The sequence below is a fragment of the Miscanthus floridulus genome, chromosome 17 (genome assembly GCF_019320115.1).
Source record: "Miscanthus floridulus cultivar M001 chromosome 17, ASM1932011v1, whole genome shotgun sequence".
Taxonomy (NCBI): Eukaryota; Viridiplantae; Streptophyta; class Magnoliopsida; order Poales; family Poaceae; genus Miscanthus; species Miscanthus floridulus.
Genome location: NC_089596.1, coordinates 68,887,180 through 68,908,053, shown reverse-complemented (window position 1 = coordinate 68,908,053; position 20,874 = coordinate 68,887,180). Strand labels below are relative to the sequence as shown.

Here is a 20,874-nt window from a genome sequence, read left to right as displayed (position 1 = left end):
CACAGAAAATATTTTTTTTCTATGGAAGGACAAGTTACAGATCGGTCAGGAGCTCGCCATTGACGCCTACAGAGCGGAGGTCAGGTCGACGACGGTGACAGGTCGCGGCCGAACCAGGACGAGATCCGGCTGGGGAGGGGGAACACCAAGGCATTGAACGCCTCAAGCGCGGTGAGCCACCGGAGCTGGTGCTGGTTGACGACGAAGGCCGCGCGTTGGGCGCCCGCGCGGGTGTGGCTGAGCCCAGAGAGGCGGAGCTCTGCGACGCAGCCAGCGCAGCAGGCGATGCCAGACCAGAAGGCGCAGGGGTCGCCCGTGGTTTTTTGTGCTAAAAAAATCATGTGTTTTTTGGTGTTAAAACACATGTGTGTTGTATAGCATTTCTGTAAACAAATTAAACTTTTGGCAACTAATCAAACCGTAGTAACTTTACCTGGAAGGTGAATCAATAGAAAACGCGTAGGAATAACGAAAAGTTGACAGCGCTGATAAGTTTCCGTGTATGACGCTCAATTTCATCGAGAGGCTTTTATATGTGTGCCATTCAAAAAGTTTATAATTACACATAGGCCATTAAAAAAGTTGACCGCACGCATATGTCACCGTTCTGAACTTCTTTGCTCTCCAAGCCATTCCATCCGCATTCCGTTCGTTTTTCACCGTTTGGGAGTCCTGACAAGTGGGTCAGGTCAATCAAAATGTCCATAATACCCCTCTCATCCTTATCCCCCCTCTCTCTCAAACTCGACCTCATCTCTCTTCTCCGCACGCGCCCCCCGCGGAGCTCGCCCACGCCCGTGGCTGGCCGGGGCGGAGCTCGCCCGCGCGCGCCCGCGGCGACTGTCCGGGGCCGAGCTCGCCCGCACGCGCTCGCGGCGGTCGGGGCGGACCTCCTCGCGTCACCTCCACGCACGCTGCGTCAGATCCACAGCGAGGACCGGCTGCGGCAGCTCCACGTGCGCCGCCTCCTGGCTCTCGCCGCCGCCGTTGGAGACGAGGCCGCCTCCCTGCACGCTGGGCCCCTCGACGTCGCTGTCAGGGATCGTGCCACTGCTGCTGCTCCCCCGCCATCTCCTTCTTCTTGGCCGCGGCGGCGCGGGAGGAGCACCTGCACCTCGCCCGAGCACGTGGCTGACAAACGGACCCCACCGTAGGGTAAAATGGTTATTTCACCTGTCTGTTTGACACCGTTAAGTAGAAAAGTGGACGGAATAGCTTGGAGAGCAAAGAAGTTCAGAACGGTAATATGTGTACGGCTAACTTTTTTAATGACCTATATATAATTTCAAACTTTTTTTTAATGGCACAAGTGTAAAGGCCTCTTCGTCTGAGTGAGATCACAAAAGCCGAAAAGGAAGAAGAAAAAACGTCTGGAGGCGAACTCTGTTGGTTGGTTTTTCTCACCTATAAATATATCCGCAACACTGCAGGTCAAATTCAAGTACTCCTGGCTGTTCAGTTCATATAATATCGCTTTGTGCCGTTGCATTAGCCTTAAATCAATTCGTAAGTGGAAACGTTGGAGGAGATCGATCGATCGGGATGGGAGGGTGCTTCTCCTTGGACGGCGACGTGCACGGCGGCATGGAGGCCGTCGGCGGCGGCGGCGCAGCAGGGCGGGCCGAACGACCCGGTCGACTATTTCTTCCAGACGCGCGGCCTCCGCGGCCTCTCTACACGCCCATCGAGGTAAACAAACGCGCGATCCGGATTGCGGTTTAAGTGTGGTGAATAGGGTTTTTGGGTTTGGGAGGGATTGGGATTTTGGTGGCTGTGCGGTTGCGCCTCGTTTCGAAATTAATTTTGGGATTTGGAATCAGGTTCCCCTCTCAAACTGTGGTCTCATGATTTCAGAAATCTACTGCTTCGTTCCTTCGCAAATGCGTTGGTTTAACTTCTGTGTGAGGTGGGGTTTGGGGTTTGTTAATGTGTCCCCATTCAGTTTTTTCGGTGCTCACTTTTAGTAGGCTTTCACCAAAACTGCTCGGACTCAAGCGGGCCACGCGTTTTCGTATGGCCATTTTGTTCTAACTTTGTTCTGGGAAATGCTCTGTACTCCAAATATGAAGAAATTGATCTCGCTGTACTGCAGTTGCGTGTGCCTCAATTAATGCGTCTTACGTTTTTGATCCAGCTATACCTTGGCATGGATAGGCGGACTGCGAAAATGCATATGATTATATTATGAACTGCGATAGTGCACATTAAGTCTACAATTTTGGTTCCTCACGTTGATTGACATCACATTGTGTCTGAAACAAGTGTAACGATTTTGTAAACTTTCATACTGGAGGCATAGGCTGGAATGCTTTTATTCCGTAATCTAAAAAATACTGGAGGCATTTTTCTGCAAGGGGATTAGGCGAGGTCAAATACATTTTAAGTGGAGTGGGTGCTGGAGAAGCTGGGTGGGGGGAGGAGAAGGTCTTTTGTTTTATGACACACACAACCACTATCATTTTAATTTTGTTATGGTTTCTTTTTCTCTTATAAACAATCTAAAATGTCCCAAACAATTTACTTTGCTATTTTCCACTCACATGAAGATATCTGGTCTCATGCATTACCTTTCTTGATTCTACATTCATCATGCAAATCTTGTTACCACATCCCAGCTTCTCCATGATATTTGGATACAATATAACTTACAGCTTTTTATGATTTGTGGGGTGGTTGGATTTAAGTGTTTCTTAGTGATCTTAATTGCCTTAGAAAGATGGTGTACTAACCTATGATTCTGTGTCACCAGTTAGGCCTACCTGGCACAGCTGCCTGATAAGTTATTTTATTCCTCTAATTGCAGCTGTCATTTTCAGCATCGAAGTTGCGGAATTTAGATGCCTTTTCAAAGGTGAAACCTAGCATTCTCAAGTACTTTAATCTTAATATTTCCATCATGGTAGTAGTAGTAGTACATAATACCATTACTTCAAAAAAAAAAATTAAGTTACATCAAGCCTTGGAATGGTTGTCTCTGACTTTTGTGTTGTTGAATATTCTTAGCTACAAATGATTGGTTGTGCTGTGAAAAATGAGCAGACTATAAGTTAATACTGTTTAAAATGGTCCTTGTAATATTAATTTCATATTGGTGTGCCTGTATTTTACCAACAACGTTCACTTATCTTACGCCTTACATAAGATTAATATATCACAGTGTATAATTACTGAAACTGGACATAGATTGCTTAAGTTTGCTTGAGTTACTTTGCTTCTCTACTTTTTTCTTCTAAAGGTGATATATTGTATGTTTGCTCTAGAGTGATCCTATGCTAGTGGTCTACACTAACATAAAAGGAAAACTAGAGGAGATTGGTCGTACTGAAGTGATTTTAAATTCATTGGAGCCCTCATGGATCACAAAGGTTACAATGTCTTACCAATTTGAGATTGTGCAACCACTCATGTAAGTATCTTATGATGGAAATGTAGATATGACTTGCAGAAAACTCCTACTAACTGCTACTGTTTTTCAACTCATGGTAGATTCAGGATATATGATGTTGACACAAAGTACCACAACACCCCAGTGAAGGTATTAATATTGTACCCTTAATTCATTTTTTCTGTGCCTCTTCTCAAATTCATTACTTGATGACGACATATTGGTTTCAATCAGCCTACAATCCTTTCTTATTTGATTACAGTATTCTGTGTATGGCTACATTTGCCAATGTATATCTTTTAACCATTTATTCTATGTATTGCACACGGCAGTAAAGATTTGCTTCAAAGGAGATGGTGATTAGCTGGCAGCACAATTCTCTCAAGTTCTGTTTGTAGGGAAAAAAAATAGCAAATACAAAATAGCTTAGAATAAAAGTTCCATTTTACCTCAACTGTATGCATTAATTTTTGAAAAAAAAAATCATCATGTAACAACGGGAAATAATTCCTGGCTCATATCAGAACTATAGATTTGCTTTGATTTATAGTCATTAATTTTCTATACAACTTACAAAATATGCAGATGTTGAATTTGTCTCAGCAAGATTTTCTGGGGGAAGCGTGCTGCAACTTATCAGAGGTTGTTACAACATCGATTAGATTGATGATTGCAAATATCGTGAATATTTGTTTTGGCATTTTCTGTATTACACAAACTTGTCAAAATATTTGCAAATTTTAACAGTGAAGGAAGAATGCATTGCCTGATTTGTTTTATTTTCCTTTCGCAGATTGTAACAAAATTTAACCACAGCCTGACGTTGAATCTTCGGAGTGATTGTGGACATGGACTTCATGGAACAATCACAGTACACGCTGAGGAAAGTGACTCCTCTAGAATGGCAGTTGAGATGACTCTGCATTGCGTGAACTTGGAAAACAAAGATGTGTTCTCCAAAAGTGTATGGATAAATAAACTTCCTTCGCTAGATTAATGTTATAAGCTGATAATTATAATTCTCATAAGTGTTACTTGATATTAATTACACAGGATCCCTTCTTAAGAATATCTAAAGTGGTAGAGACTGCTGGTCCCATACCTATCTGCAAAACGGAAGTAGTACCTGACAACTTGAACCCTGTTTGGAGGCCAATCACTTTAACATCACAGCAGTATGGAAGCAAGGTAATGTTACGGCGTGGACGGGAACGGTGAGGAGATCGCAGGGGTGAATGAAGAAGAAGACTGGATTGAGAATTGGAGCGCAAGGGATAGCAAGGAAGTGGTGCAGCGGAAGGTTCGCCGGCGGCAGCGGCAGAAGCGCTCACAGCCACTATCGAAGGTAACCCGCCCACCTTGGGAGGTTTATTCCTTCTTCGATAAGATCTCATACAATCTCTAAGTGCCCTTTATATAATAGGTGCACTCCTAACAAACCAAATAGATTTCCTAATTAAAGATTTCCTAAATATCCTCCCTTTCCTCTCCTAACATAATTAGGCGAGCCCCTTAGCCACGGCTGGGCCTGGGCTTGCGCCTATACTGACGCCCTACAAAGGCGTCTATAACACTTCCCTCCTCCCCAACAAACAGCTCGTCCGCGAGCTGGAATGCTGGATAGCGCTCCTTGAAGTCATCAATATCTTCCCAAGTAGAATCAGCCGCCGTTCGCCCTTCCCAATGAACAAGGAGTTGCCAGCGACCCTGGTTCAAGCGAACACGCACCATTGCAGCCGGAGTAGGAATACGCCCATGAAGCGTGGATGGAAGAGGAACAATGGCTTCTGGAGGGTCCCCTTCATACTTTTTCAGCAGCACCACATGAAAGACATCATGGATACGAGCCTTCGGCGGAAGACGCAGACGATAAGCCACGGCGCCCAAGCACTCAACAATCTGATAGGGTCCAAAGAACCACGGCCCTAGCTTGGAGGAGGCCGCCTGAGTAATACCAACAGCTGTGCGGTGATGAAGACGGAGCAGCACCCAATCACCTACAGCAAACTGCACAAACCGACGCTTCTTGTCATGGATCTCTCTCATAGTGTCCTGAGCCAATACCAAACGATCACGAATGTCCAGGAGGAACTCATCACGGTCACGAAGTTGGCGATCGACAGCAGCCACCCGAGCCGACCCAGGAAGATAGGAAACCATCGACGGTGGAGACCGGCCATACACCACCTCAAACGGTGTAGCACGCAGGGCAGACTGGTAGGAAGTATTATAACAGAATTCCGCCCAAGGAAGCCACTACAACCAAGAACGAGGTTGATCCCCCGCTAAACAACGCAGGTACATAACTATGATACGATTAGTGACCTCAGATTGCCCATTTGTCTGTGGATGAAATGCGGAGCTGCGTAGTAAGGTCGCACCAGCCATCTTGAAAAGCTCCTCCCAAAAATTGCTAGTGAAAACAGTATCCCGATCACTCACAATAGAACATGGAAATCCATGCAGCCGTACAATGTTGTCAAAGAAGGCACGAGCGACGGAGCTAGCTGAGTAGGGGTGACTTAGGGCGATGAAATGCGCCATCTTGGAGAAGCGATCAACCACAGTAAGAATCACGGACTTGCCGCCCACACGTGGAAAGCCTTCAACAAAGTCCATGGCGATGTCACTCCACACATGTTCAGGAACAGGAAGTGGCTGAAGAAGACCAGCAGGATGCAAGTGTTCGGTTTTACTACGCTGACAAACTGCGCAGCCTTTGACAAAGTCTCGAACCAGCCTATGCGCGCGTCGGTTGTAGAAGGATGCACGCAGCCTGTGGAGTGTCTTCTGCGAGCCTTCATGACCGGCAGTGTGAGCTTCACGCAATAGCTGCGGCCAGAGCGGCGATTCATCAGGAACGAAGGGACGTCCTTGGTACAACAACAGACCGTCCACCATCGCCCAGCCGTCAGGTGCGGTGCCAGCAATGATCTGCGCCTGGAGTTCCTGGGCCTGAGAGTCTCGCTGAATCTCAGCGCGCAGGACATCACAGATGGCGAACGAAGGCCCGGAGAGTGCACATGCAGCCTGAAAGGTCCTAATGGCTAGAGGGAGGGTGAATAGCCTAATAAAAATTTCTACAACAACACTTAACAAAATGGTTAGACAATTATGAGGCGAAGCAAGTGTTGCGCTAGCCTACTCAAAATACAAGCCACTTACCACAATTCTAGTTTAGATAGTGTCGATTCACACAAGAGCTATGACACTACCCTATGTTAGTGTGCTCTCAAAGGCTAACTAAAGAGCCACACCAACCAAGCATGCAAGCTCTCACAACTAGCTACACTAAAGAGCTTGTCAACTAGTTTGCGATAAAGTAAAGAGAGTGATCAAGAGGGTTATACCGCCGTGTAGATGAAAGAACCAATCAATCACGAAGATGAATAACAATGAAGATCAATCACCTCGGAATCAATGATGAACACAATGATTTTTACCGAGGTTCACTTGCTTGCCGGCAAGCTAGTCCTCGTTATGGCGATTCACTCACTTGGAGGTTCACGCGCTAATTGGCTTCACACGCCAAACCCTCAATAGGGTGCCGCACAACCAATACAAGATGAGGATCACACAAGCCACGAGCAATCCACTAGAGTACCTTTTGGCGCTCCGCCGGGGAAAGGTCAAGAACCTCTCACAATCACCACGATCGGAGCCGGAGACAATCACCACCTCCGCTCAACGATCCTTGCTGCTCCAAGCCGTCTAGGTGGCGGCAACCACCAAGAGTAACAAGCGAAATCCGCAGCGAAACACGAACACCAAGTGCCTCTAGATGCAATCACTCAAGCAATGCACTTGGATCACTCACAATCTCACTATGATGATGAATCAATGATGGAGATGAGTGTGAGGACTTTGGCTAGGCTCACAAGGTTGCTATGTCAATGAAAATGGCCAAAGATGTGAGCCATAGCCGGCCATGAGGCTTAAATAGAAGCCCCCATGAGATAGAGTCGTTGTACCCCTTCACTGGGCACACTGCGCTCTGACCGGACGCACCGATCCAACTGACCGGACCCTGGACTCAGCGTCCAGTCCACTGATGGACGCCATGTGTCACTGACTTCAAACGCTGTTCGTCAGATTTCAACGGCTACTAAGCTAACCGGACGCTCCGGCAAAACTGACCGGACGCTGGAGCCTCAGCGTCCGGTCGAGTACAGTAAGGGTCTAAAACCGGTTTTCCTCGATCGGACGCGTCCGGTCCACCTCGACCGGACACAGCCCAGCGTCCGGTGGTAAACCTTAGCCACTGTACCGCCAAGTCAGCGCGACCGGACGCAGGCAGTCAACGTCCGGTGCTTTTGCATCCAGCGTCCGGTCACTTGACCGAAACGCGTGTCCTCTGCTGCCACTGACCGGACGCTCCGGTCCAACCGAGTCCAGCGTCCGGTCACTCACAGTGACCTTCGTCTTTTCTGTCTAGGGCGCCGGTGGCACCGTCGGACTGTCCGCACTCTACGTGCGGACACTCCACCGGTGGAGTTTCTTACGCTTGCACCCAAACTTCACCACCCTTGATCAAATGTGCCAACCACCAAGTGTATCACCTTGTGCACATGTGTTAGCGTATTTTCACAAACATTTTCAAGGGTGTTAGCACTCCACTAGATCCTAAATGCATATACAATGAGTTAGAGCATCTAGTGGCACTTTGATAACCGTATTCCGATACGAGTTTCACCCCTCTTAATAGTACGGCTATCAAACATAAATGTGATCACACTCTCTAAGTGTCTTGATCACTAAAACAAAATAGCTCCTATGGATTATACCTTTGCCTTGAGTATTTTGTTTTTTTCTTTCTTCTTTTCAAGTTTAAGCCCTTGATCATCGCCATGTCATCACCATTGTCATATTATGATCTTCATTGGCTTCTCCACTTGAAGTGTGCTACCTATCTCATGATCACTTGATAAACTAGGTTAGCACTTAGGGTTTCATCAATTCACCAAAACCAAACTAGAGCTTTCACAGCCACAGTACTGGAGTCCATATCACGGCGTGACAAGGCATCCGCCATCGTGTTCAGCTTCCCTGGTCTGTACTCAACTGAGAGATCATATCCGAATAACTTGGTGACCCAAGTGTGCTGCGGTATCGTCGTTAGGCGCTGGTCGAGAATAAACTTCAGGCTCCAATGATCCGTCCTCACAGTAAAGGCACGGCCCCACAGATAAGGCCGCCAATGACGAACTGCCTTAACGAGACCAATCAACTCCCGCTCATAGGCCGGAAGCTTGGCATGGTGGGGCGCCACAGCCCGGCTGTAGAAGGACACCGCACCATCTCCTTGATGTAGGACTGCACCAAAACCAGCCCCTGACGCGTCACAGTCAACGATGAAGCGCTTGTCGAAGTCAGGCAATTGAAGTAGAGGGGTGGATGTCAACGCCCTCTTGAGCGCCAGGAAGGCCTCCTCTGCTGCCGGTGTCCAAGAAAATGCCTCATGCTTGAGAAGCGTTGTGAGGGGCGCAGCCACACCACCATAGCCTGCGATGAACTTTCGATAATATCCTGTGAGGCCGAGAAACCCGTGGAGGGCGCGAGCTGTCGTCGGCCGCGGCCAAGCTTCCACCGCCTCAACCTTCGCCGGATCCATAGCAACTCCCGCGGCCGAAATGATGTGGCCCAGGTAGCCGACCGAGAGTTCGCCAAAGAAACATTTGGAACGCTTGGCGAAGAGATGGTGCACGCGCATCTGCTGCAGCACAGTCCTCACATGCTGCAAGTGCTCTGCCCATGTCGAACTGAAGATCAAAATGTCATAAAAAAATACAAGCACGAAACGTCGGATATATGACTTCAAAATATCATTCATAAGTGCTTGGAAGGTGGCAGGCGTGTTGGTGAGACCGAAGGGCATGACGAGGAACTCGAAATGATCGCGATGCGTCCGGAACGCGGTCTTGGCAATGTCGTCCGGGTGCATGCGCACCTGGTGATACCCGCTACGAAGATCGATCTTGGTGAAGAAACGAGCACCCTTCAACTCGTCAAGGAGTTCATCAACTACTGGAATAGGAAACTTGTCCTTGACGGTGCTGTCATTAAGAGCGCGAAAGTCGACGCAGAAGCGCCAACTGCCATCTTGCTTGCGAACGAGGAGCGCTGGGGAGGAGAACGGTGAAGTCGACTCCCGGATGATCCCTTGCTGCAACATATCATCGCACTGCCGCTCAATCTTGTCCTTGAGGAGCTGTGGGTAGCGGTAGGGCCGCACAGCCACCGGTGGGGAACCAGGGACGAGGTGAATACGGTGGTCGTGGCGTCGACTTGGAGGCAGTCCGCGCGGCTCCTCGAAGATGTCCGCATAGGACAGCAGCAGCTCCTCCAATATAGTTCGGGGATCGGCGATAGCATGAGCAGCCCACGCCTTGCTGCCCAGCCCGGTCCACCTGTGAGCACGCCCTCGGTACCAAAAGGCCATCGAGAGGGCGTCGAAATCCCAAACGATGGGTCCCAAAGAACGCAGCCACTGAACACCGAGAACCAAGTTAAAGCCGCCCAAGTCGAGGGCGACACAGTCGATGGAGAAGGGTTCTTCGTAGATGAGAACCTCCGTGGCAAGGCATACGCCGGGGCTGCGGACACGATCACCATTCGCGACTAACACGGACAGCCCATCACGTGACGAGACTGGCAAGCCCAGGCGAGCGGCCACCTCCGTATGGATGAAGGTGTGCGTGCTGCCGGTATCAACCAATGCTTTGAGTGGAACACCCGCGATCGTCACCTGTAACATCATAGAGATGGCATGGCCGAGGCCAGTCAATGCGTGCAGGGAGATCTCCAAGTTAGAGATGTCGTCGCCGAGCGGGTCCTGCTCGCCTTCCTCAAGCTCCATGAGGAAGACGCCCTTCGCCGCACACTTGTGATCCTTGGAATACGGTTCCGGGCAGAAGTAGCACTACCCGTTCTGCCTCTTCTCTTGCATCTCGGCCGGGGTCAGACGACGAAAACGAGAACGAGTCCCTTCAGGCTTGCCGTCCTGCAGACCAGCAGCAGAGCCCGTAGCGCTGGTCGAAGCCAAGGCGCGGCGAGTGGATGACTTCATTGGTGCCGAGCTGTTAACTGTGGAGGCCTGCTCTTGCCGCTGTTCATAGGCCCGCGCTAAGCTCATGGCCTGCTGCAGATTGACAGGGTGCCGCATCTCCACATCAGCAGCGAGCGACTGTCCCAAGCCACCGGTGTAGAGATCAATGGTCGTCCACGTGGAGAGGTTGTCGCAGCGCGAGAGCAGTGCGAGGAAGCGCCGTGAGTACTCCTCCACGGTGCCCGTGCGGACCAAGGCCTTGATCTCGCCAACAGAGTTGGTGCGGATGGGTGGCCCGAAGCGAAGGTTGACGAACTCGACGAAGTGTGGCCAAGAGACCATCCCAAAGTCGCGCTCCATCTGATAGTACCACTCAGCAGTGATGCCATCCAGATGCAACGACGCCATCCACACCTTCTCGTCCTCTGGCACGCGATGCCCGCAGAAGTAGTTATCACACTTATTGAGCCAATTCAACGGATCCGCCTCTCCATTGAAGCTGGGAAACGGAATTTTGGGTGGACGATGAGGCTCCCGGCGGCCTTCGACGTTACCTTGATGACGGCCGCCGCGGTCGAAGAATCGGTAGTCGCGGCCTCCGCGATCGAACTCCCAGCCGCCCCTGTCCCAGTCGAAGCCGCGGTCAAACTCCCGGCCGCCTATGTCCCGGTCGAAGCCGCAGAAGTCGCGACCGCGTTCACGGTCGTAGCCGCCACGGTCACGCGCGTAGGGCCCGCGCTCGAAGTCCCTGGCACGGCCGTAGTCGCACCCGTCGCGCCCGTAGTCGCGTCCATAGCCGGCCATAGAGTCGTGATCGACGCGACGACCGAAACGCTCGCGGTCGCGCAGAGTCCGCGCACGGAACTCCTCCCAGGTGCGGTTCGGATCCACGTCGTCATGTGCATCACCGCCGTCGCGGTTGTTGTCTCTGCCGGCGCGGATGTCATCCCCGCCACCCGCAGCATCCTCCGTGGCAGCGCCCTTGCCAGCATCGACCTTGCCGGACTCGATGCGCGCCATCCGCTGATCATGGGAGTTGAGGCGATTGGTGATGGTGGTGAGCTGACCCAAGATGCGATCCAATTTGGCATCCATGGCCGCAGGATTGTAGGTGCCGGACATGGTGATCGATGCACCCGTGAAGGTCTCTGATACCAAATTGTTACGGCGTGGACGGGAACGGTGAGGAGATCGCAGGGGTGAATGAAGAAGAAGACTAAATTGAAGAGGAAGGGATAGCGAGGAAGTGGTGCAGCGGAAGGTTCGCCGGCGGCAGCGGCAGAAGCTCTCGCAGCCACCGTCGAAGGTAACCCGCCCACCTTGGGAGGTTTATTCCTTCTTCGATAAGATCTCATACAATCTCTAAGTGCCCTTTATATAATAGGTGCACTCCTAACAAACCAAATAGATTTCCTAATTAAAGGTTTCCTAAATATCCTCCCTTTCCTCTCCTAACATAATCAAGCGAGCCCCTTAGCCATGGCTGGGCCTGGGCCTGCGCCTATACTGACGCCCTACAAAGGCGTCTATAACAGGTAAGTAAATTTTACAGATACGATGGTATTTCTGTTGGCAGATCTTAGCACATGCATAACTCATTGTTGACCTTGTGATTTCCCTTTTCTTGTGCTATATTTCAGGATAACCCACTTCTAGTTGAGTGTTTTGATTTTAATTCCAGTGGTGACCATGTACTGATAGGGTATGTAAATGACTATTGAATTATTTCTTATCTTTTGCTGTCCATTCTAAGATGAGTTATGCCCTTGATTGTCTTATTACAGGGCCTTCTAGACAACTATTGCTCAGCTTGAAAATCTATATACCTCAAAGTCTGGAGCAAATTTTTACAGCCACAAGGGACACAGAAAGGTTTGAATTTTTCCTATATGATGGGATATACTGAAGAAAAGAGTCACTTAAGCTAACTTCTCTTCTTATGTCTAAACTGGTGTCAGATGAAAGGACAATTGTTTGTGGACAAGTTGCAGGAAACAGTCCAGCATACTTTCTTAGACTTTATTTCCAGTGGATTTGAGCTCAATTTCATGGTGGCTGTAGATTTTACTGGTTAGCTTGATTTGTCAGCTGATGTTATAATATCTGTAACTCTGTCTATATTTAAATTATGTGACTGATTTTTCTGTCTTTTCAGCTTCGAATGGAGACACACGTGTACCACAGTGGCACAGTCCTTGCACTACATTGACCCCTCTGGCAGACCTAATTCGTATCAACAGGTTAGGATCTGTGTTTTTTTGCTGATTTTTTTTGGGCAACATTAGCCTGCTAATTGGATTCAACACCAGGCAATACTTGGGGTTGGCAAAGTTCTGCAGTTTTATGACACTGATAGGCGATTTCCTGCATGGGGTTTTGGAGCAAGGGCTCAGGGTCATGTATCACATTGTTTTAACTTGAATACAGCTACAAATGACTGTGAGGTGAGTTTCATGTCTGCTGAGATATCTTTTGACCACGCTGAATATATTTCTGTGTTATATTCTATTCTCTACCTTCACAACCATATAATCGTATACATTATGTAGATTTATATATAGTAAGTTTGTTAGGCGCAGTTATGGGATTGCCAAATCATGTGTGGCCCTTGCAATTTTGCTGAATATGCGGACAAACTGGGCAACATATGAACTATACTACTGGCAGCATTCACATTGCTTATATTGATGCTATCTTTATTTATTATATCCTAATGATGGTGTTTAAATTTCCCGATCATCATTGATGTTAAGGTTTGATTTATGAACACAGGTGGCTGGAGTTGAAGGCATAATGTCAGCATACACCTCTTCTCTTTACAGTGTTTCCCTTGCTGGACCGACTATGTTTGGGCCTGTGATCAACAAAGCTGCAGAAATTGCAAGCCAGTCCCTTCAATATTCAAACAATAAATATTTTGTCCTCATTATCACGGTACGCAGTCAAATTTCTGCACATAACCTCTGTTGGTTCGAAATGTCATTTATCTGACCATTTCTGCAGGATGGAGTTCTCACTGACATCCAAGAAACAAAAGATTGTATTGTAAGGGCATCAGACCTGCCATTGTCGATTCTCATTGTCGGCGTTGGAAACGCTGATTTCAAACAAATGGAGGTAAAGAGCTGACCTCAGGAATCCCTCTCTTGAGAAATACTCCATCCATTCCAAATTATAAGACGTTTTGACTTTTCTAGATACATACTAGCTTTTGTTGTGCAGTTAGATATACACTGTGTTTAGATACATAGTAAAAGTAATGTATCTAGAAAAGCCAAAATGTCTTATAATTTGAAATGGATGGAGTAGAAAGTAGTCGTCTGAATATTTACCTGCCAGCTCTAGCCCGAATGAACTATGCGCATTTTCACTATGCTGTAAGTGAATTTCTTCCATACACAAAGGAATTGACACCTCACCATGTTTGCTAAATGAAGCTGAGCTGTTGCATGTTGTTCCTGTCCATCTGAGCACTTGATAGTTAAGTCTGGCAGTTCATCGCAGCATAGCTTTGCACTTTTTTAATTGTACCTGTAGTACTCTGCATTCGATGAATCTGCAGGCATGCTTTCACTTGCATCTGCCAGAAAGTTTGTCCACTTAAATTATGATGATGTACTTTATTCTTGTCTGAAACTTAACAAAGGCTCTTAGATTGCAACGTCGTTCCCTTTCTGCTCCACTTAAACAATTGTACATGACAGATCTTAGACGCGGACAACGGTAAGCGACTGGAAAGCTCTACTGGCAGGATCGCGACATGCGACATCGTCCAGTTTGTCCCCATGAGGGAAGTCCAAGGTGAGCAGCAGTCTGCATCATGCCAGCCCCAGCTGTCACACTATAGAAACAGAACTGTTACCATCTCCAATATGATTTCATCGCTGACGATTCCATCTCCAATATGATTTCATCGCTGACGATTCTCTGTCCTCGTGCACAGGTGGGGAGATCTCCGTCGTGCAATCTCTTCTGGAGGAGCTGCCCGGTCAGTTCCTGCAGTACATGCGCACTCGGGGGATCAAGCCACAGCAGCAGCAGGCTCCGGGGCTTGTGTCAGCGCCGGTTTACCCTCCTCAGCAGTGACCAAAAGAAAATGTGCCGCGCTGAACGAGCTGGTCCTTTTGCCTCAACTGTGGATTCCGCTAGCGTCCCATGGTAGCCTAGTGCTCTTGTTCATACAGTCTCTCTCTGGTTAGTGTCAAGGGCAGCAAACCCCTGACTGGCTGGACCGCGGCTACGGAGCTCGTAGCCGTCGGCCGTCTTCTCCGGTGAGGTTATACCCCTTTACCGTAGGCTTACAGAGAATAGAGAGAGATTAGGGATAACTTTATTCCTTGCTTGATCATGACCTCTAGTACAGTTTATATAGGCCCGTGGGCTGCCACACTTGGTAACAATAAAATAGGAAATAACTAATTAGGGATGAATCCCCTAAACTTTAGGCCAATCACTCATCTAATCAAATCAGCCACTTTCCTTAGCCGCACCTTCCTCCTGATCACCCGCGCCTGCTGCCTCAGCGCGTGCTGCGGCCCGCCTGACATCACGGGCCCTCCGCTGACGTGCGTAAGTGCGGCCCCACATGACATCTCTCCCCCCCTCGAGAGTCAGCTCGTCCTCGAGCTGGAAGTCTGGAAACTGCTCGTGGAAGGATTCAGCATCTTCCCATGTGGCCGACTCTGGAGGTTCGCCGCGCCAATGGACGAGCAGCTGACGAACGCCTCGCGCCAAGCGAGCATGCTCAACCCTGCTGGGTTCTGGAGCCACTGTACCATGGTGGATGTGTGGCAGAGCCGGTGGAGCGTCCGGGGGGGGTGCCGGCGAACTTCTTGAGGGTACCGACATGAAACACATCATGTATACGAGCTTGCGGGGGAAGCTCCAGACGCACAGCCACATCGTTGATGATCTCGCAGACGCGGTAGGGCCCGATGTAGCGCGGCTTCAGCTTGCCGGTCTGCGCCTGAGGAAGGGACGCCATGGTGCGCTGTCGAAGGCGCAGCAGCGCCCAATCGCCGACCTGGTAGTGCACCGGGCGATGCTGCTGGTCGTAGTGGCGCTTCTGGACACCCTGTGCTTGCTCCAAGCGGTAGCGAACATCAGCTAGGAAGGCCTCGCGCTCCTCCATGTCGCGCGCCACTGCCGCAACTCGCGTCTCACCAGGCTCGTATGAGCGGATGGTGGGCGGGTCGCGGCCGTACACCACGCGGAACGGCGTCTCCCGAAGCGAGGACTGATAGGCCGTGTTGTACACGTACTCAGCCCATGGAAGCCATCGCAGCCACTGCCGGGGTCGGTCACCTGTAAAACAGCGTAAGTACATGACAATGACCCTGTTGGCCGCCTCCGTTTGGCCGTCGGACTAGGGGTGGAAGGCGGAGGTCATGTGCAGCTTGGTGCCCATGAGGCGCATCAGCTCGCGCCAGAACAGCGAAGTGAACACCGGGTCACGGTCGGACACCATGGACTGCGGCAGGCCATGGAGGCGCACGATATCGGTGAAGAACGCCTGAGCTACTGTCTCAGCAGTGTACGGGTGCGCCAGGGGTATGAAGTGGCCGTACTTGCTGAAGCGGTCGACGACGGAGAGGATCACCGACTTCCCATTCACCCGGGGCAGCGCTTCCACAAAATCGAGGCCAATGTGGGCCCAGACAACTGTGGGGATGGGCAGCGGCAGTAGCAGCCCGGCTGGATGAAGATGCTCTGACTTGTACCTCTAGCAAGTGACGCACTGGCGCACAAAGTCCTGCACACAACGACTCATGTTGGGAAAATGGAAGTCGCGGCGGAGACGGTGCAAGGTGCGCTGGACACCCTCGTGCCCATCATCGTGGACGGCCGCCAGGATCTCTTGCAGTAGTGGCGATGACTGCGGAATGTAGAGGCGTCCACCGTAGGTGACCATGCTGTCGGCCAATCCCCAGGGGGCGGCGCGGGTGCCCGTGCGAAGCTCGTCGTGGATGGCCACCAAGGCGGGGTTGGTTGCCTGGGCCTGGCGTAAACGGCTGATGAAGTCGAAGCGAGAGCCCGAGATCGCCATGAGTGCAACCGCCGGGTCCTCGTCGGTGTCGCGGCACGAGAGGGCATCAGCTACCGTGTTGGTCGCCCCCGACTTGTATTCGACAGAGAAATCGAAGTCAAGTAGCTTCCCGACCCAGTGATGCTGTGGGATCGTCGCGAGGCGCTGGTCGAGGAGGTACTTAAGGCTGTAGTGGTCCGTCTTGACGAAGAAGCGACGTCCCCACAAGTATGGCCGCCAATGCCGCACAGCCATGACAAGGCCAATGAGCTCCCGCTCATATGCCGCAAGGGAGCGGTGTCGTGGCGCCACCGGCCTGCTGAAGAACGCAATCGGATGCGCCTCCTGGATGAGGACCGCCCCGAAGCCGTAGGTAGACGCGTCGCACTCGACGACGAAGGGCTTGCCGAAGTCCGGAAGTGCCAGCACCGGGGCGGACGTCACAGCCGCCTTAAGGGCGGTGAAGGCAGCCGTGGCGTCGTCGTTCCATGTGAACCCCTCCTTCTTCAGGAGCGCGGTGAGAGGCGCGGCGATGGTGCCGTAGTTGTGGACGAACTTCCGGTAGTAGCCCACCAGGCCGAGGAAGCCGCGTACAGCACGCGCGGAGCGAGGCTGTGGCCAGTCGTGTATGGCCAGGACCTTGGCGGGATCCATGGCTACGCCGGCCGCGGAGATGATGTGGCCGAGATAGCTCACGGAGTCGACGCCGAACGAGCACTTCGACCTCTTGACGAAGAGGCGGTGTTGGCGCAGTAGAGTCAAGACGACGCGGAGGTGTCGGAGGTGGTCCGCCCAGCTGGAGCTGTAGATCAAAATATCGTCGAAGAAAACAAGCACAAACCGGCGGAGGTAGGCACGCAACACGTCGTTCATGAGTGCTTGGAATGTTGCCGGGGCATTGCAGAGGCCAAATGGCATCACCAAGAACTCGTACAGGCCGTCGTGGGTGCGGAACGCCGTCTTGTGGATGTCCTCGTGCCGCATCCGCACCTGGTGGTACCCCGACCGGAGGTCGAGCTTGGTGAAGAAGCGTGCCCCGTGCAGCTCGTCCAGCAGCTCATCGACGACGGGGATGGGGAAGGCGTCCTTGATGGTGACGGCGTTCAGGGCGCGGTAGTCGACGCAAAACCGCCACGAACCATCCGCCTTCTTGACGAGGAGGACCGGCGAGGAGAACGCTGAGTCGTTGCGGTGGACGATCCCCTGGGCGATCATGGCGGCGCACTGCCGCTCGAGCTCGTCCTTGTGGGCCGCCGGGTACCGGTAGGGGCGGACGGCCACTGGAGGTGCGCCAGGTTGGAGGACGATGCTGTGGTCGCGGGCGCGTGGCGGTGGCAAGCCCGTGGGCTCGGTGAAGACGTCGCTGAATGTGGCCAGCAGCTCATCGAGGAGGGACGCGCTCGGCGCTTGTGCTGTCGCGCGTAAGGCTGGCACCGAAGGACAGGCCACGCCGGTCCACGCGACGGGGCGCCCGTGGCGCTGGAAGGTCATGCGTCGGCTGCCAAGGTCCCAGACGATGGGCCCCAACTCACCGAGCCACCGGGTACCGAGGACGACGTCGTACCCGGCCAGCGGCATGACGTAGAGATCGGCCGGGAACGCCTCGCCATCGACGAGTAGGGGCGCGTCGCGGATGACCCCGGCGCAGGCGACTCGCTCACCATTGGCGACCAAGGCAGTGAGGCGAGGCTGCTGGTGGAGGGGTAGACCGGAGCGTCGAGCTGCCTCCTCCGAAATGAAGTTGTGCGTGCTTCCGGAGTCCAGCAGGGCGACGAGGGCCGCAGTACCGAGAACCACGGCGATCTGCATAGTGCCCGCCACGGGGACCCCAGCCACTGCCTGTAGGGAAAAACACGGCGCCGTGGCGTCGTGTTCGGCGTCGCCCGCGGCGTTCGGCGCGTCCTCAATCTCCACGCCGTCCACGAAGAAGATGCGCCTGCAGAACCGATTGTGGCCACGTGTGTATTTTTCATTGCAATTGAAACACAGACCCAGACGACGCCGCTCTGCCATCTCGTCCGGGGTGAGGCGCCGGTGATTGCCCTCATGCGGCCCTGCTGGGCGGCCGCTGGTGGAGCCGGGAGCGCTAGTTGCGCCGGGGGCGCCGGAAGTGCTGGTCGTGGCGCGGGCGCAGGCATGATGCCGCGCGGTGGCGCGCGAGCTGGGGCCGGCGCCGGGCGGTCGGCCTCCATCAGCTCCACCTGGCGGGCCAGGCTCATGGCAGCCGCCAACGTCTCCGGGTTGTGGATGCGGACGGCGTGGCTGAGTGGTGGCAGGAGCCCGCCGGTGAAGAGCTGGACGCGCTGTGCCTCCTCCAGACGACCCGCACGTGGCAGGAGGGCCTGGAAGCGATTGGAGTACTCCTCTACTGTACCCATACGCCGGCACTCGGCGAGCTCGAACAACGGAGCCGAACGGAGGGGAGGCCCGAACCGGAGGTTCAGGAGGTCCTTGAAGCGCCCCCATGGTGGCGTACCCTCATCCTCTTGGAGCTGGATGTACCAGAGCTGGGCGACGTCCTCCAGGTTGTACGAGGCCATCCAAACTCGCTCCTCCGCCATGGTACGCTGCTGGCGAAAGTATGATTCGCATTTGTTGATGAAGAACAGCGGATCGGTCTTACCATCGTAACGGGGAAAATCCAATTTCTGGAATTTCGGAGGGCGATCAAGATCGCGCGGCCCGTCCGGGCAGCCGCCGGCGCTGCTGTCCGTTGAGGACGATGCCTTGTCCTTCATGGCCGCCATGTCGGACTTCATCGTTGACAGTTCCGAATTGAGGGCCTTCAGCATCTCCATCACATCGGCCATGGTCGGCTCACTCATGGTGGCTGGGTGCGGCGCGGACGCGGAGGATGATGGTGGTGATGGCGGGCTGTTGGGATGGTGGGCGGCGGCTGTGGTGGATTGGGTGGAGCGGGTGGGCGAGGATCGCTGGGAATGGGAACGCCTGGAGGCTGATACCAGGTTGTCAAGGGCAGCAAACCCCTGACTGGCTGGACCGCGGCTACGGAGCTCGTAGCCGTCGGCCGTCTTCTCCGGTGAGGTTATACCCCTCTACCGTAGGCTTACAGAGAATAGAGAGAGATTAGGGATAACTTTATTCCTTGCTTGATCATGACCTCTAGTACAGTTTATATAGGCCCGTGGGCTGCCACACTTGGCAACAATAAAATAGGAAATAACTAATTAGGGATGAATTCCCTAAACTTTAGGCCAATTACTCATCTAATCAAATCAGCCACTTTCCTGACATCACGGGCGTAAGTGCGGCCCGCCTGACATCACGGGCCCTCCGCTGACGTGCGTAAGTGCGGCCCCACATGACAGTTAGCTTTATCTTGGCCGCAGAATCTAGATCCAGCACAAGTAGACACTGCTTTCCTCTAGGTTAAGCGAGACGAAGTAAATTCGTGCTGCACATTCTGTCAAGTCAAGTATTCAGGTTGTTATTTTTTTTTGAAACAAATATTCAGGTTGTTATGAAACGTCATTATTATCCCCTGCTATTATCCCCTGCTTCCATATTGAGTACTTCGTATTTTAATCTTTGGTGGTGATTATGAGTTGACCGCAGCAAAGCTCCACTCCATGATGGTCCAGGCGTCCAGCGGCTGGCTTCGTTCGAGGCATGTGGTGCTGGCCTGGAAGCCAGCCTAGAGCTCGTGGGCTGCTCACGATTACCGCTCTCTGCCTGGCATCTCTGTCTCTTCTTTCTTTTTTTGGGTCCTCTCGAACAACTCGAATTCGCTGGAGGGCGGCACTTGTTGCCGGCGCGTCCGGCGTCCCGCGTCGCGTTCGTGTGCGCCGACTGAAATGAGCCGTCCGTTCTTAAGAGGAAATGATTTGTCAGTTTGTTATCTGCCGCCTTTTGACGTTATCTGAAAACCTTTTTTTTTTTTTGTTATGAGACTGTTGTCCTTAGTTAAGTTACGGCGCTGTTCGCTTCGCATGAACTTTATAGGAGTGCGAAAGTGTTTTCGTAAATTAGAAAACATGATTTTTTTTTGAGTGAGTTCTCCATGGTCCTCGTTGGGAGGGGCTAACTCATTAGAAAACGTCGTGGGCCCCTCGTTCTCTTAGTACACAGTTGGAGCCACACAATAACCGCGTTGGTGTGATCTCATAAGATTACAAGCCCATCGAAATACAGATTTGGTGCATGCAAGCATTGATAACGAGAAGGTATGTAAACTTCACTAAACACTAGGTCTAAGCCTAGACTAAGAGCTATTTGATAGTCTAAACTAGTGCTAAAGTAGAGCGACACATTAAATTTATATCTTAGCACATGTTCATCATAACTGTTGAGTACTGATTTACACTACTATATTGTGGTAGATGTAATAAAATAATCTAATAACATATTGTCATATTCATTATTGAGAGAATTTCTTATTTGGTCCTGATTGAAACTTGC

General features: G+C 51.7%; 1 protein-coding gene and 1 pseudogene across 1 annotated transcript; both read left to right on the top strand.

The window, feature by feature from the left end:
* The first annotated feature begins 1,542 nt into the window (after positions 1-1,542).
* On the top strand, positions 1,543-4,820 carry LOC136515755 (protein BONZAI 3-like). The gene is made up of 7 exons (XM_066509259.1): positions 1,543-1,689; positions 2,804-2,871; positions 3,433-3,535; positions 3,971-4,027; positions 4,179-4,349; positions 4,439-4,573; positions 4,809-4,820. The coding sequence occupies exons 1-7, from the start codon at positions 1,543-1,545 to the stop codon at positions 4,818-4,820; spliced, it is 693 nt and encodes a 230-aa protein (XP_066365356.1).
* LOC136516711 (protein BONZAI 1-like) lies at positions 4,644-14,722 on the top strand (annotated as a pseudogene).
* The last annotated feature ends 6,152 nt before the right edge of the window (positions 14,723-20,874 follow it).